Source organism: Phacochoerus africanus, chromosome 14, assembly GCF_016906955.1.
Source record: "Phacochoerus africanus isolate WHEZ1 chromosome 14, ROS_Pafr_v1, whole genome shotgun sequence".
Lineage (NCBI taxonomy): Eukaryota > Metazoa > Chordata > Mammalia > Artiodactyla > Suidae > Phacochoerus > Phacochoerus africanus.
The window spans coordinates 47,449,618-47,464,791 of NC_062557.1; the positions used below are offsets into that span (position 1 = coordinate 47,449,618).

At 56.2% G+C, this 15,174-nt stretch overlaps 1 protein-coding gene across 6 annotated transcripts in view; it reads right to left on the reverse strand.

The window, feature by feature from the left end:
• The window catches only part of SLC43A2 (solute carrier family 43 member 2), a 48,228-nt gene extending 37,338 nt beyond the window's left edge, over positions 1–10,890 (reverse strand). Inside the window, exons 1-3 of one of the 6 annotated variants that reach the window (XM_047759243.1) lie at positions 10,826–10,890; positions 9,732–9,947; positions 354–561 (exon numbers count right to left, since the gene is read on the reverse strand). In XM_047759243.1, the coding sequence (XP_047615199.1) occupies positions 354–561; positions 9,732–9,891 (368 nt within the window). In that variant the 5' untranslated portion in view covers positions 9,892–9,947; positions 10,826–10,890. Of the gene's footprint in view, positions 1–353; positions 562–8,330; positions 8,434–9,731; positions 9,948–10,341; positions 10,444–10,825 lie in introns of those variants that run through there. The other 5 variants (XM_047759244.1, XM_047759242.1, XM_047759246.1 and 2 more) reach the window with 5 other exon arrangements.
• Positions 10,891–15,174: the final 4,284 nt, after the last annotated feature.

A 15,174-nucleotide genomic window follows, 5' to 3' on the forward strand; every position in this document is an offset into this window, starting at 1 on the left:
CCACAGCTCAAGGCAACACCAGATCCTTAACCCACTGAGCCAGGCCAGGGATCGAACCCATATCCTCATGGATCCTAGTTGGGTTCGTTAACCACTAAGCCACAAAGGGAACTCCCAAAACCAATGTTCTTGATGACAAGCAATTCCAGGCCTGAGCCCTGACTTTGTCACGGAAGACCAGCACAATGCAAGGATCACAGAAGCTATTGATTTGGTGGCAGATGAGGTAGGACCCCATTCTGGGTGGGCATTTAGGGAGCTCCACAGTGCCTCTGACAGCAGGTACCAGGATTCCCTACAGTGGGGAATCTCAGCCCAGGGTCGCCCTTGCACGCCCCACCCTTAGAACTGACCTGCCCAGCAGCCTGAGCTTCCTTGGGCCATACTTGTCCATGACGATGCCCAGGGGCAGGGTGATGGCACTGAGCAGGAAGGAGCCCACGGTGAAGGCCAAGTTCAGCATCTCATCCTGGGCCTTGCAGCTGAGCCAGCCATTCATTCGGCTCACCTCCTCGTGCTCCGGCTCTGCCGTGCCTCCCACTGTGCTGTTGGTGACATTTTCTGTGGGTACAGAGGGAGGGGAACCTGATCACAGGGTCACGGCAGGGATCCCCAAAGGTCAGAAGGGTAGGTGCCCATCCAGAGCCAGTCCACGGGGAACGCAATGCCACGGCTGGCTCTGGGACCCTTGAGGGCTCTGGCTACTGCCACCCCCGCCATCCCCCACCCTGGAGGCTGGGGGTGTCCTGGCCAAGCACCCTGGAGCAATAATAACACGCAGGTTCTTAACTTCTGTAGGGACCACAGACACTTTAAAGAATCCAATAAAGACAGCTCTGCTCCTATTCCTAAGTCTTTTATTTTTTGTCTTTTTGCCATTTCTTGGGCCGCTCCCTCGGCATATGGAGGTTCCCAGGCTAGGGGTCTAATCGGAGCCATAGACACCAGCCTACACCAGAGCCACAGCAACAAAGGATCCGAGCTGCGTCTGCGACCCACACCACAGCTCACGGTAACTCGGATCCTTAACCCACTGATCGAGGCCAGGGACCGAACCCGCAACCTCATGGTTCCTAGTCGGATTCGTTAACCACTGTGCCATGACAGGAACTCCTGTTCCTAAGTCTTACCCTTAGTTTCAGGGGCTTCATGGGTCCCTTGAAGCACCCATGAGCCCCAGGCTGGGATTCCTATTCTGGAGTCACCTACACCTAGAACACCAGGCTTCGGGACCCAGCCTGGGCTGGGGGGCCCCAGGCTGGCTAGAACCTTTCCTGCAGCTCTGTCCGTGTAAACAAGCCTGCCGTTAGTAGACAGGAGGCTGACCCCAGCCCACTTGGGAAGGTCAAGCTGTTGGCCTCACTGCGCTGTGCTGCCTCCCTTATGGCACAGGAGGGCAGCTTTCACAACGTGCCACACCTGTGGGAAATCCTCCCCTGAAGTTCTCACAGCACCAACCACTGCATATACCGTGTCGTGGAACCCCCTGGGGGAAGCTAGTTTTTGTTGGGTTTTTTCCTTACTATTCCTTTTTCTTTTTAGGGTGGCACCCACGGCACATGGAAGCTCCCAGGCTGGGGGATGAATCAGAGCTGCAGCTGCCGACCCACACCACAGCCACAGCAACACCAGATCCGAGCTGTGTCTGCGACCTACACCACGGCTTGCCGCAACGCCGGATCCTTAACCCACTGAGCAAGGCCAGGGATCGAACCCTTGTCCTCATGGATGCTAGTTGGGTTGTTACCGCTGAGCCACAACAGGAACTCCCTGTTTTGTTTTTTTAAACAGTTCCAAGTCATTTGCTTTCACTTGCTCAAGTCCACCTTTCTTCTTTTTCTTGCTGGGGTCACTGTGTCGCTGTCCCCTGTGGCCACGCCTGTGCAGGACTCCCAGTGCTTGATGATCCCTCCAAAGTCCACCCAGCACCCAGACAACGAAAATAGGGAGGAAAAATGCTGCGGTAGCGGAGGGCGGAGGACAGGCCGGCACGCAGCTCTCCTCTCGGGGCTGCTAGTTAAGAGATGCTGACTAATCCTGCAGAGAGAGGAGCAGCCTCTGATTAGACGCGAGGTCACGCTGGGAGACTCAAGGAAATACCTCTCTTCAGATAACCGTGTGCCTCCGAGGGCAGCCCTCTGGCGCCAGGGCTGTAAAGCTGAGGTCTGCAAGGCCTGCCCGGGCTTCTCTTGGGGTGACCCAAAGTCACGGAAGAAGATGCACTTTGGCTGAGTCATGCTATATGCCAACCTCCGACCAGCAGGCCTATGGGGGACACGGTGAGGGTGGGGTGCTGGGACCCAGCCTCTGGGTTCTAATTATTTTTTTCTTTGTAGGGCTGCACCTGTGGCACACGGATGTTCCCGGGCTAGGGGTTGATTCAGAGCTGCAGCTGAGGCCGGAGCCACAGCCAGAGCCACACTGGACCTGAGCCACCTCTGTGACCGACACCACAGCTTGGGCAACGCCGGGTCCCTATGGGTTCCCATTTTGATCGCTTCATTTCCTATCTGTATCACCCTGGAGAGGGGGCCTCCATCTTGCTCTGTTTCAGTTTGTTTATCTGTAAAATGGGCATAATATAATACCAGTCTCTACCCCCCTAGGGTTTGGGGGAAGAGACATGAGAAAGTGCAGATAGCATTCTAGAGCTCACACAGGCCTAGAAAGTGCTCAGGAATCAAGAGCTAAAAGCTACCATCACTGTCCCCTCCATCGGAGGCTCAGAATCGGGGGGTAGCGGGGCGACTGGCTGGCAGCAGAGCCGGTCAGTCACGAAGAGCAGCTCCCCTACTGCATTCACCCACCCATGAACTTATGTCTAGTCTCCCCCTGGGCTGGGGACCCCGAAGGACAGGGACTGTGTTCCAGTCACCTGTGGTCCCCAGCACCTCCCATAAATCCTGGGCTCAGTCGTCACGTAATGAATGCATGGACACAGTGCCATCGGATCACACTGGCCAAGAGGCTCAGGAAAGAAGAAATGAAACAAACAGGACACATGGAACCGACCTGAAGACAGAGGGGAATGGAGGAGATTCGAGCCACAGAGACAAACCTTAACAAGCCAGACTGCCACCCTCCCACCCCTGCCACCTTCTCTTGGCTTCCCAAAAGATGCACCACCACCCTGGCAGCCAAAACCCATGGCGTCATCTGAGGCCCCTGGGATCCAGCTCAGCCCTGTCACACTGCCTGAGCCACGGCCCAAGCGGCTCATGCACGGTGGGAGGCCACTTCTGGAAAACCAGGGCTGCTTCACAGGTTGGCACTGGTTTCAGGTGCCAGCTCTGCCGGCAGCAGCAGGAACTGGGTGTGGCGTGGGGGGACAGGGTCTCCACGAAGCAACAGCCACCTCCAGGTCAGGGTGCAGGTGTGAGCGACCCACGGCAGGCGCAACTGGGTGGGTGGGGGGAAGGGCCCCGCAGGGTGTGGAGCCTGTGGCAGCACCAGAGGACACGGAATCACGCAGGGCACGCCTCGGGGTCCGCCGCCACGAGCAGGGGGCCACGGCCGCACCGTCTCTGAGTAGAGGCATCGCTCCGTCTCCCCAGAGAGGGACCACGGCTGCACCCCTAACTCCGTGACTGACTCCCCAACAGAGAGATGATGAGCCAAGACAACACCCTGAAGGCAGTCTCCCTGACCTGCTGGTAGTGAAGATGGAGACAGAAGCATCTTGATTTGTTTAGAGATCTGCTCACCCCTTAACTAGGCAGGGGGGTCGTGGGGAGGGAAGTCGGAGCGGAGGGAAGGGTTCCAGTTCCTCCCACCTGTCATCCTAGAGCCACCACAACAGGAACTCTTTGGGCCACCAGATTTCTCTTTTTCTGGCCACACCCACGGCATGTAGAAGTTCCTGGGCCAGGGACGGAACCCCTGCCACAGCAGCAAGCCAAGCCACTGCAGTGACAATACTGGATCCTTAACTCCTTGTGCCACAAGGGAGCTCCCACCAGCCTTAAGGTCTGCCGGTGGGACCACCTGGCCCTCTGCCCTCCTTGCTCCGGACAGTGATGTCCAGCAGCGGATGAGAAGCTGGAGCCCCGCGGCCTCTCAATGGCCCAGGCAGTGGTGTGGGTGCCCCCTGGCCCAGAGGGAACAAAACCTTCCGTGTGCCCAGAAGCTTTTGCTGGCAGTAAACAGCCCACAGCAACAATCACAGACCTGGCAGATGCCCAAACCCTGGCACACCCAGGGGGCTCCCGTCCCTCTGCTCCCAGCTGGGCCACCGTGGGCCAGGAGAGACACGGATACCCAGGAAGTACCAAGCCCCCAGGTGTCCCTCTGCCGTCACCCTAGCCCAGCCTGCTCTGGGCCTCACCTGCGCTTGTGCATTACAGATGCGGCCAGAGCAGCCCGGCCAGTCTGGCCTTGCCCAGCGGGGGAAGGCGAACCGAGAAGACAGGCGAGGAACTGGCGTGTCCAGTGTGCAGAGAATGGCAGAGGCCGCAGAGGAGATGCCCCGGGGGCAGGGGAGCGTGGACAATACCTGTTCGGCCCCACGCAGAACTCACCCACAAAGATCCTCACAGAGCAGAGGGTGTGGTGACCCCATTCAGGCTCCCCTGACCCCTCTGCATCAGGGAGGGGGCTCCCCCCACCCTGGAAAACAAACTAGAACAGCTGATCGGGGGGTGCCTGAGGGAGCAAGAGGCCCCTGCAAAGACCTGAGCAGCCCCCCACCCAGAGAGCAGGCCCCTGGCCCTCCTGCTGACGGCCTCTGCCCCAGGATCTCCGGTCTCCCTCAAATCCTTCGTCTGTCCGGCAACAGAAAGTGGCATCTCGGGCTGGCAGGGGCTATATGGGTGAGAGGTCAGCCCTGGACACAGCAAACAGGAGGCAGGTCACACACAGGGGACCATGCTGGGCAGGCCGGGGCCTAGCCTTCTAGCTGTGGTCACAGGGTGCTGGCCTGTGCTGGTCGCTGTGTTCTGTGCCACTGGCTCCTGTGTCACGGACACCCGCCCACCCCCACCTCATAATCCACATCTGGATGCCAGGGGTGTCAGAGCAGGGAAGCTGCTTGCCCAAGGGCTCATAGACGGTCACGGGGAAGGGAGACTGGAATCCAGGCTGTGGGACCTCAAGGCTCCTGCTTTTCATCTCTAGGCTGTGCTGACGCTGCATGACCTGGGTCCGAGGCGTTTCAGGGAGAAACTGCGGAGAAGAAAGACTCCCAAGGCCGCCAGTGTTGGGGCAAGGCCAGGTGGCCCTTCACGCCACTAGAGAGAATGGGACCACCTCCAAGATGCTCTCGCCAAGTGGCTGAAGGCCAAGCAAGACGGACAGGACCCTAATGGGACACCAAGAAGCCAGGTGGGGCCAGTGGACATGAAGGAGGGCAACTGGGTCACAGGAAGGAGGAAGGCAGGGTTGCTGGGGAGGGCCGAGGGCACCAGATCCTCTGAGACACAGAATCAAAAAAAAAAAAAGAACCCAAGATACACTGAGGGAAAAACTGGAAAGAATCCTACCCGCAGACGTAGAAGTGAAAGGATGGGTTTTCAAAAGCTTCCGCCAGGGGCGGCGGGGGCCGGAGAAGGGCATAAAAACGGAGGGCCCTGAAGTGGCAGGGACAGCTCCTGTCCACACCTGTCGCCGTGGCTCAGCCTGGCAGGGACCAGGCCTGGCCTTGCCCTCTCAGGGTCCCAGGGGCCAGCTTCCCAATTTGTTTCAGTGAGGGCACAGCTCCCCACCACCACCACAAGCAGCCTAAGTGCCGTGGTCAAGGGCACGGAACTAGGGTCTGTCTTGGGCTCCAGGGCTGGGCTGGGCTGAGACTTCTTCACACAGAGCCCGCGTCTCCCACCTGCAGAGCCCCCACCCCGCCCACTGCCTGGCACATGGCAAGCCTTCAACAATTCACAAGAGGCTAATAGGTGAATCTGGCCATCTCTTCTGCCTCAGGAGCTTCTTCCTGCCTTGAGAATAAAATCCAATCTCCCCAGAGGCTTCTCGGGCCCTGCAGGCCTTGGTCCCTCCTGCTCTGTCATCTCCTGCCCACCTGTCCCTCCTCTCTTCTCCTTGGACATGCAGCCTGCCCAGGGCTCCTTACCTCTCCTCTCTTTCTGCTTTTTTGTCTATTTTTTTTGCTTTTTAGGGCCGTACCCCTGGCATATGGAGGTTCCCAGGCTAGGGGTGCAATCGGAGCTGTAGCCGCCGGCCTACGCCACAGCCACAGCAACGTGGGATCTGAGCCACATCTGCAACCTACACCACAGCTCATGGCAATGCCGCATCCTTAACTCTCTGAGTGAGGCCAGGGATCGAACCCACAACCTCATGGTTCCTGGTCAGATTCATTTCCACTGTGCCACGATGGGAACTCTTCTTTTTGGTTTTTAGGGCCGCACGCATGGCATATGGAAGTTTCCGGGCTAGGGATCCAATGAGAGCTGCAGCTGCCAGGCTACACCACAGCTCACAGCAATGCTAGATCCTTAACCTGCTGGGCGAGGACAAAGATCAAACCCGCATCCTCACAGACACTACGTTGGGTTTTTAACCCGCTGAGCCACAAGGGGAACTCTGCCCCCTCCTCTCTTGAGCCACCCCTTCTGGGGCTCCACACTCCTGCCTAAACATCAGAGAGCCCCCCTGGCACCTGCTCTCTGCTGGGGTATGACAGCCACTTGGAATCCGTGTGTCTGTGTAGGGTGGTCTGTGTGTAACGACTCTTTTTTTTTTTTTTTTTTGTCTTTTTAGGACCGTACCTGTGGCATATGGAGGCTCCTAGGCTAGGGGTCAAATCGAAGCTGTAGCCGCCGGCCTACGCCAGAGCCATAGCAACGCAGGGTCTGAGCCACATCTGTGACCTACACCACAGCTCAAGGCAACACGGGATCCTTAACCCATTAAGTGAGACCAGGGAATCGAACCTCCAACCTCATGGTTCCTGGTCGGATTTCTTTCTGCTCTGCCATGGTGGGAACTCCTGTGTGTGACGACGCTTTGAGGCTGCCAGACTGCAGACTCCCTGAGGACCCAGATCACCCTGCTCCCGACACAGCAGCTCAGAAAATATTTGGGTGTAGGTGAGATGCCAGAAGAGATTAAACCTCCCCAGGTAGCACCAGCCCCCTGAGCTGACCCTGTCGCAATGCAGACGGAAAAAATGAAGAAAGAGCTCAGGCGTGGGTGGCTGTGGCAGCCATCCAGGGGCCAAAAGGACAGAGTCGGCCTCCTGTCCCCACAGGGGGGCTGGGGAGGCCAAGCCGAGTGCCCCGGTCTCCAGTCCCAGCCGGGGTCATCCATGCCACGGGCGGAGCTGAGGAGCCAAGGGGAAACGGAAACCCCAGGTCCCTCTCTCCTTCTCCCACCTCACCCAGCGGGAACCCGACACCGTGTCTGTGGCGGCCGGATTCTGGCTGAAGGCCCGAGAGGCGTTCTGAGAACCTTTCAACAGGTTCGGGCAAAATTTCTCTTCGAGAACCAAACTAAAGCATCAGTCCCTAAAAGCAGCAAAAGCTGACAAATTTGCATCTCAAACGGCCATAGGCCGATCAGCTTTTCACAGGCCCAGTTCAATAAATGCAATAAACGAGCCCAACTGCATCTCCGCCAATGCAGCCGTCCACCGCGCACGAAAACACCACGCACGAAGCAGAAATCTTGACCCTGCACCAACCCTGCAGGCACTCCCGGTCCGGCAAGACACAGGGACTCTTGGCCCCGAACGGCAACAGGTTCCTCGGGCTCCGAGAAAGCCCGAGCAGGGAGGCCAGAGAGATAAGCTCTGCGGAATCAGCAGGGCTGCCTGGCGGGGATGCTGGGTCAGCGGCTTCACCAGATAGTTGGAAAAACCAAAATCAGGGGCGGGAACAAAGGCGCGGGATAAGAAGTTGATGTTCAACCCACACGCCTGACCCTTCACCTTCCCTGGGCTTTACAGGAGGGACCAGGCGAGGCTCGCAAGGGCTGAAACACCAACTCAGCACTGCGTCGTCGGCACAATCGCCAGGGCTCCTCCCACTCTCGTGAAGGAAGAAGCCAAGGTTGAGGCAGGACTGAAGTGACCAGCCCCGGCGCTGCCAAGACCATGAAACAAATTAAATCAGTGAACAATGTGGGAGAAAAACAAACAAACAAACCCCAAGAAGCTGACCTTCTGACACAAGGAGAGGTCAGGGGGGGAAAAAAAAAAAAAAAAAAAGGACCCATGACAGTCCTCCCGTCTGGACAAGATGCTAAAAGCTCCATCTGGGGATGATGCTTCTGGCTATTTTTTAACCTCTCCGGGGAGCCTGAAAGACTCCATCAGAGGCAGAGGCAAGCAGGAAGGGTCACGATCGCCAAGGGAGGGGAGCGGAGGCGCCACACACTCTAACCTGTTCCTTCCCCAGAGTCGCTAATCTCACTTCTCTCGGGCAGAGCAGAAAGCTTGTTCAAGGAACAAGGTCTGAGTGACTCTCCCATCTCCCAAGATTTCTTGCTGATGTGGGGAAAGATCTGCCAAGAACCCTCAGGCTATTAGGAAATATTTCTGAGTGGCTAAAGGCTAAAGGTTATAAATGATATACGCTCTGCCCTCTCTCAGGCGGCCTCAGTGTCCCCTCCCTTTCTGCTGTCCTTAACCTCTCCCAGGGCAGCTTCCCTAGAGACTGGAAAGCTCAGGAATCTCCTGGGAAGATCAGAGCAGGGAATCAGAGAGGATTACAGGCAGCACGAGATGGTCCCCAACTTCCCCTTCCCCCGACATCTGGGCTCTGGGGGAAAAAGGCACGCCAGTGGGGCCATTCAGGGGGTCAGGCCTGGGCTGTCTCCAACGAAGGGGACTTGGGCAGGGGCTGGCTGAAAAAGGTCCTGGACAGAGAGACATTACTGAGCTCAACCATTAGGGAGCCGCTGTTGGGGGGCAGTGAGGGGGCAGAGGGCAACATGTCCTATCAAGGTTGCCTAGGAAGAGGGGTTAGAAGGGTCGAGATTGGGAGCCACTTGGATCCCACAGTTAGGGTGAATCCACTGACCTTCAGCAACCAGGATCTTTAAACAAGGTCAGGGGGTGTGAAGGTAGGGGTGGGGTTTAGATTTCCGGTAGGCAAGCATCCCCAGCCTTCATTCAACAACGCCCACATGTGGCAAAGGGTGAGGACAGGCTTAGTGTCATTTCCATAAATACCCCCCCTTCCCCTCCCCCCCCCACGGAGGGAGAAGGCCACTGAGATGTTCTCACAGCCTGTGGGAGGAAATGTCCTTTGGAAAATCGTAAAGCAGCAAAAATAGACAAGAAATTGTATCTGACAAGCCCTTAAGAGACTCCATAATGGCCCGACTGAAAAACATCTAGATTCTAGATGAACCTTCCCTGGGGTGGAGGCCAAGCCACTTCCTCTCTCTTGCTGCACCCCAGCCACTGAGTCAGGAGTTCCTCTTTCTTACAGTCCGAGAGCAACATGTTTACTGCAAGGCCAGCGGTGTGCCAGGCCCTGGGAGGAGAGGAGCCTCATCATGTTCTCAGGTGATGGAAAGAACACCCTGGACTCAGGGATTCTGGATCTATCACAGCCCGCAGCTGTGTGGCCTCAGGCAAGCCTGAGCCTGAGTTCCTTCAAAAAGGGATAGCGCTATCTATGTACCCAGCAGTGCTGAGTTAGGATCCAATGGGCCTTTTGCGAACTAGGAGGTGCTGCGCCGTGAGGTGGTCTCGCTGGCTAGATCTACACCGCCAACCCGCCCTCACCCGAAGCCCCCACTCCGGGACCCACCGCGAGCCCGAGCGCCCGTCTTACCTGGCTCAGAACACAGGTAGGAGTAAAAGCCCTCCGACTTGAGCATGATCAGCAGCGAACCCCAGCCCAGGAGGACTGCCGAGAAGAGGAGGTTTTCCAACACGGCGGTGCAGGCCATCCACCAGCGGCGCCGATGGGCTGTGGCCAGGGTGGGCGCCATGGCTCGGCGCGGCGGCCCGGCTGCGGCTCGGGCTCGGGCTCCGGCTCTGCAGGCACCTGCGCAGAGATTTAGGCGTCAGCGCTCGGCTCGGCCGACCAGAGGCTGCCAACCCGGGCCGCTGCCGCAGCGCGCGGAGCTTGTCACCCCTCTGCGCCCAGGAGGCAAGAGCGCGCAGCGAACGAAACCCCAGCCCTGTCCCCCTGGTGTCCTCTGGGCCACTCTCTCCGCCGCTGGCTTTTCCGCCGGCCCGCAGTTCCGGGAGACCTGCCCGGACCAAGCAGGGAGACTTCCTCCGCGGCTCAATCGGAGGGAAACTGAGGCACGGAAACTAGAAGGGACTAACATCTGCTTAGGGACATGAAATTGGCCCTGGCTCCCAGCAGGATTGACACAGGTTGGGGGCTGGCAGGGGAGGCAGCTAGAGGTCCGAATACCTGGGAAAGGGCATACCTGCGGGCTGCCACTCCCTGGGACCCTCACCGGCGCCCGCCCGCACAGGAGACCCTTTCCCAGACCCTGCTCCCTCAACCACAAAATCCGCGCACACAGCTCCGAAACGGCCCGCCCACGGCCCGCTCATTGGCCTGTCGGCACAGGAACTGCATTGCCATTGGCTGTTGTCTAGGTCGCTAGGCGCTGCGGCCACGCGAACCCCGCATGGGAGAGGCGAAGCCGGTTCAAACCGGCGGCGCGAGCCACCCGCGCGACCCCCGTCCTGGGCCGTTTCCTTGGCAATTAGTTCGTTCTAAGGAAGTGGGATCCCATCTCTCCATCCCCCTACTCCCGTCTCGATTCGTCATCTTTCCTCCTGGCTCCTCATCCATTCAGTCTCTCTCCTTTCATATGCACACATCTTCTCCCTACCCCCTTACTCTTGAGCCTTCTACCCGCCAGCTACCTCGCCCGGAGCCCAGGTCCCCAGAATCCAGCTCACCCAGCTCACCCAGCTCCTACTGGTGTGTATCGGGCCCGGCCGGCGCCTTTTCTGCCCCCCCCTTTTATTCCAGCCCTTTTATTCTGACCCTAAGATGAAAACACTGCCGCGCGCTGATTGGCTGAGTGGGGGCTGGAAACAGGCGTTAACCAATCAGCAGCCACCCGCCCGCCCCGCCGCGAGCAGAAGCCGGTTCCGGCCGGACTAGGAGACAAACAAGAGAGCTGGGGGCGGGGGGGGTGCCGGGGGGCAGCGTCGGCCCGAGTTTTTGCTCGGCTGCCTTAGAGAGTAGTCACCGCCCGTCCGGGAACCCCCAACGCCATTGCCTCATCGCCCCTCCAGAGCCTCACCCCGAAGCTCTGTCTCTTGATTGGGTCCCCTGCTCGGCGTTTCGGCGCCCCCGGACGTCCCCAGTTGCACGCTGGTCCCCCTCGCGCACTCCTTTGGGCTCCAGCATTCAGCCTGGCTCCCGCGCTCTGCTCTGCTCTGGCCGGCTGCGTTGTCCCCAGTTTCCCCGCTGCCTTGGGCACCACGCGGATGCTCTGGCTCCACTTCGGTCCTTCCACTCTCGCCACCTCCACTGCCTCCTTCCCATGCACCGCTGCTTTCCTAGCTGCTTTGGGCTTTGTGTCCTGATTCTTTGCTTTCTTGCTGCCGGCAACTCCCATCTAGGTTCTGTCTGCACATCCCGCATCCCCGGACATCTATGCAAGCATGGAGTGACTCTCTCCTAATTCACCGACCCCCCTTATGGGTGCCATCTGCCCGATCCCTCAGGGATCCCCAAGTGGGAGTTGGGGGCTTGTCTGCCTCCTAAGTTATTATTTCCTCAGGTACCCCATCCAGACTCTGACCACTCCCCCCACCACCCCATTTTTCGCTCTCCTTGGTCCCCTCGGGGGCTCCCACCAGAACAATCATCTTGGTGCTCCCTGCCCGAGTTGCCCACTCCATTCCCACTGCCCTGCGCCACCTCCATCCCCTTACACCCTGTTCCCTGACATCTTCAGGTTAGGGCCCTTTCTGCAGGGTTTCGGGGTGGGCAATGCCAAGCTGCCAACACAAGTCAGGACTCTGGGAGAGCACGTAGGGTCGGGAGGGTTCCAGGTTCCCGGTCTGATCAGAGACCTGGACATGCCCAAGGAACAGCCAGGGCAAGAGAGGGGGAGCCTGGGCTCTGGAGGTTCAGCTGCATTTGGAGGTTCTCCCCCATTTCAGGCACTGGCCCGACCTCCGTGGGCCGTTGGTGTCCCCGATTCGGCTCTTAGATTCATATTTGGGTTCTCAGATTCGGGTCTTCTTGGCAAGCTCCGGGAGCCTGGCTTATCACACCGGGGCTGTGGGAGCCCCAGCAGCATCCTGCTTCACATCCCCGAGACCGAGGGCGCCCCCTGCTGCCCTGAACCTACCGCCGGCAACCTTGCTCAAAGCACACCTGGCATTGTGGGCTTGGGGGTTCCTGGTTAGTCAACTATCCTGTTAGGACACCCTGAAGAGCTTCACTGCCTCAGAGGGTTGCAGCTGTCACTTGACAAACTTCAGTCTTCCCCTCCCTCCATCCTAGAGCCACCTGCTTGAGGGCTGTCTCCAGGCAGTTGTTCCATACACATTTCTATAACATTTCAAACACCTCTCTAAAATAGTTCACTTCCCCCCTCCGTGGCAAACTGTTCCTCCCATGCTTTTACAGATAATGGCACCACTACCTTCTGAACTTGGATATCGTGAACCATCCCGGTACCTGCTGTTATTCTCCCTCTCCTTCACCCCACTCCCACCCATACAATCCCTGTCTCCTAAGTGGTTCTCTAATTTGCCCATGTCTGTCCCTAGCACTGCATCTGCTGTTCCTCCAGCCTCCAATCTCAGCCACTCAAATCCAACTCTCCACCCCACTCCATCCCAGTGAACGATGGGAAATGCAAAGCTAACCTTGGTAAATCAGCCCTCTGCTAAAATCCTTCAGAAACTTTTGTTCCCCCCAGGGCCGCACCGCAGCATATGCAAGTTCCCAGGCCAGGGGTCCAATTGGAGCTATAGCAGCCGGCCTACACCACAGCCACGCCAGATCCAGGCCACATCTGCAACCTACACCACAGCTCACAGCAATGCTGGATCCTTAGCCCACTGAGCGAGGCCAGGGATCGAACCTGTGTCCTCATGGATGCTAGTGTGATTCATTGCCACTGAGCCACAATGGGAACTCCCCAGAAGCTCTTTACCATTTATCCTGCTGGATAAAGTTCAAGTCCTCCTCCCCCTCTCTGGTCGATCAGCCTGCTCCTAGATGCTCCAATCACACGGAATTGCTCGTCCTTTCTGCGGGCAGTGTTCTCTCACCTCTGGCTCTCAAACATAGTGTGTTCTGGAACAGCACCTCCTCCAGGAAGCCTTTCCTAACCACTCCCATCAATAGTCTCCATTGTCTTTGTCCACTGATTGCTTTGTTTTGTAATTATCTGTTCATCTGTTTGTCTCTCCCTTTTCCCACTGACTGTGAACTCTTTGGGGACGTGCTCTTGTCTTAGGCAGCTCTGTATATCCAGCCAGCCCTTGATAAAGAAGCAAGCACAAAGCAGATGCACAGCGAGTTTGCGGAATGAACACATGAATGAATGAAAAGAGGACGAAGGATTCAAAGCTGGGAGAATGATGTAATACAGTAATAATGACCCCCTAGGAGTTCCCTTGTGGCACAATGGGTTAAGGACTCACCACTGTCACAGCAGAGGCTCAGGTTGTTGTGTGGGTTTGATCCTTGACTGGGTCGAGGAACTTCCAGATGCTGTGGGCTTAGCCAAAAAAATGACCCTCTATTGAGAACTAAAAATTTACCGGGTGCTTTGCATACTTTGTGTCTTTTTTCTTTTCTTTTTTTTTTTTGTCTTTTGTCTTTTTAGGGCTGCACCCGTGGCATGTGGAGTTTACTAACCTAGGCGTCAAATCGGAGCTGCTGGCCTACACCACAGCCACAGCAAGCCAGATCCGAGCCACATCTGCAACCTATACCACAGCTCACAGCAACGCTGGATCCTTAACCCACTGAGCAAGGCCAGGGATTGAACCTGCGTCCTCATGGATGCTAGTCAGATTTGTTTCTGCTGAGCCATGACGGGAACTCCTATTTTGTGTCATTTAATCTCCATAATAACCTTGGGAGACAGCTACATCCCCATTTTCCTGATGAAAAAACAGGCTTTAAGTAACATTTCCAAAGTCACAACACAAGTATGTCAGAACAGAGATGTGAATCCAGGTCTAATTTGCATGAAATTCTAGGTTTTGGGTTGTTTTTTTCCTCCCCTGGTCTTTTTGTCTGGAGTGTAAAAGGCGCCACACCAGCACTGCTGGTACATCATAAAGAAATAAACCATTATGTATCAAATAAGCTACACGGATATATACATACATACATACATACATATATATATATACACACACAGGGAATATAGCCAATATTTTAGAATAACTATAAATGGAGCATAACCTTTAAAAATTGTAAATCACTGTATTGTACACTTGTAACATATAATATAGTACATCAACTATAGTTCAGTTTAAAAAATCATAAATAGGGAGTCCCTGTTGTGGCTCAGCAGAAACAAACCCGATTGGCATCCATGAGGATGTGGGTTTGATCTCTGGCCTCACTCAGTGGGTTAAGGACCCAGCATTGCTGGAAGCTGTGGTGTAGGTCGCAGACGTGGCTTGGATCCCATGTTGCTGTGGCTGTGGCATAGGCTGGCAGCTGTAGCTGTGATTCCTCGCCCCTAGCCTGGGAAACTCCATATGCCACACCTGTGGCCCTAAAAAGCAAAAAAGGAAAAAGAAAAATATAAATAAACAAAGCCACTAAAGTACTAGAAGAAAATGTAGATTATTTCACTGATTTTAAGGTACAGAAGACTTTTCCATTTTTACATTAAGCATGAAATTAAACCCTGAAGTCAAAAAGAAAAAGACATGTCTAAATGTTTTTGGGGGGCAGGGGAGGGGGTTGCCCATGGCATGTGGAAGTTCTCAGGCTAGGGACTGACCCCATGCCATAGCAGCAGCCTGAACCCCTACAGTGACAACACCAGATCTTTAACCTGATGCATCACAGGGAACTCCTAAGACTTGTCTAAATTTAATTTTTAAATTCTATAGAGAAAAAGAAGAAAAGAAACTATAAGCAGAACTAAAAGACCAATCACAGGAGTTTCCACTGTGGCACAGTGGGTTAAAGATCTGGCATGCCACAGCTGTGGTGTTGGATCTGGTGTTGCCACAGCTGTGGTGCTATGGCTCCTGACCCAGGAACGTCCATATGCCACAGATGGGGCCAAAAAAAAAGAAAAAAAGAAAAG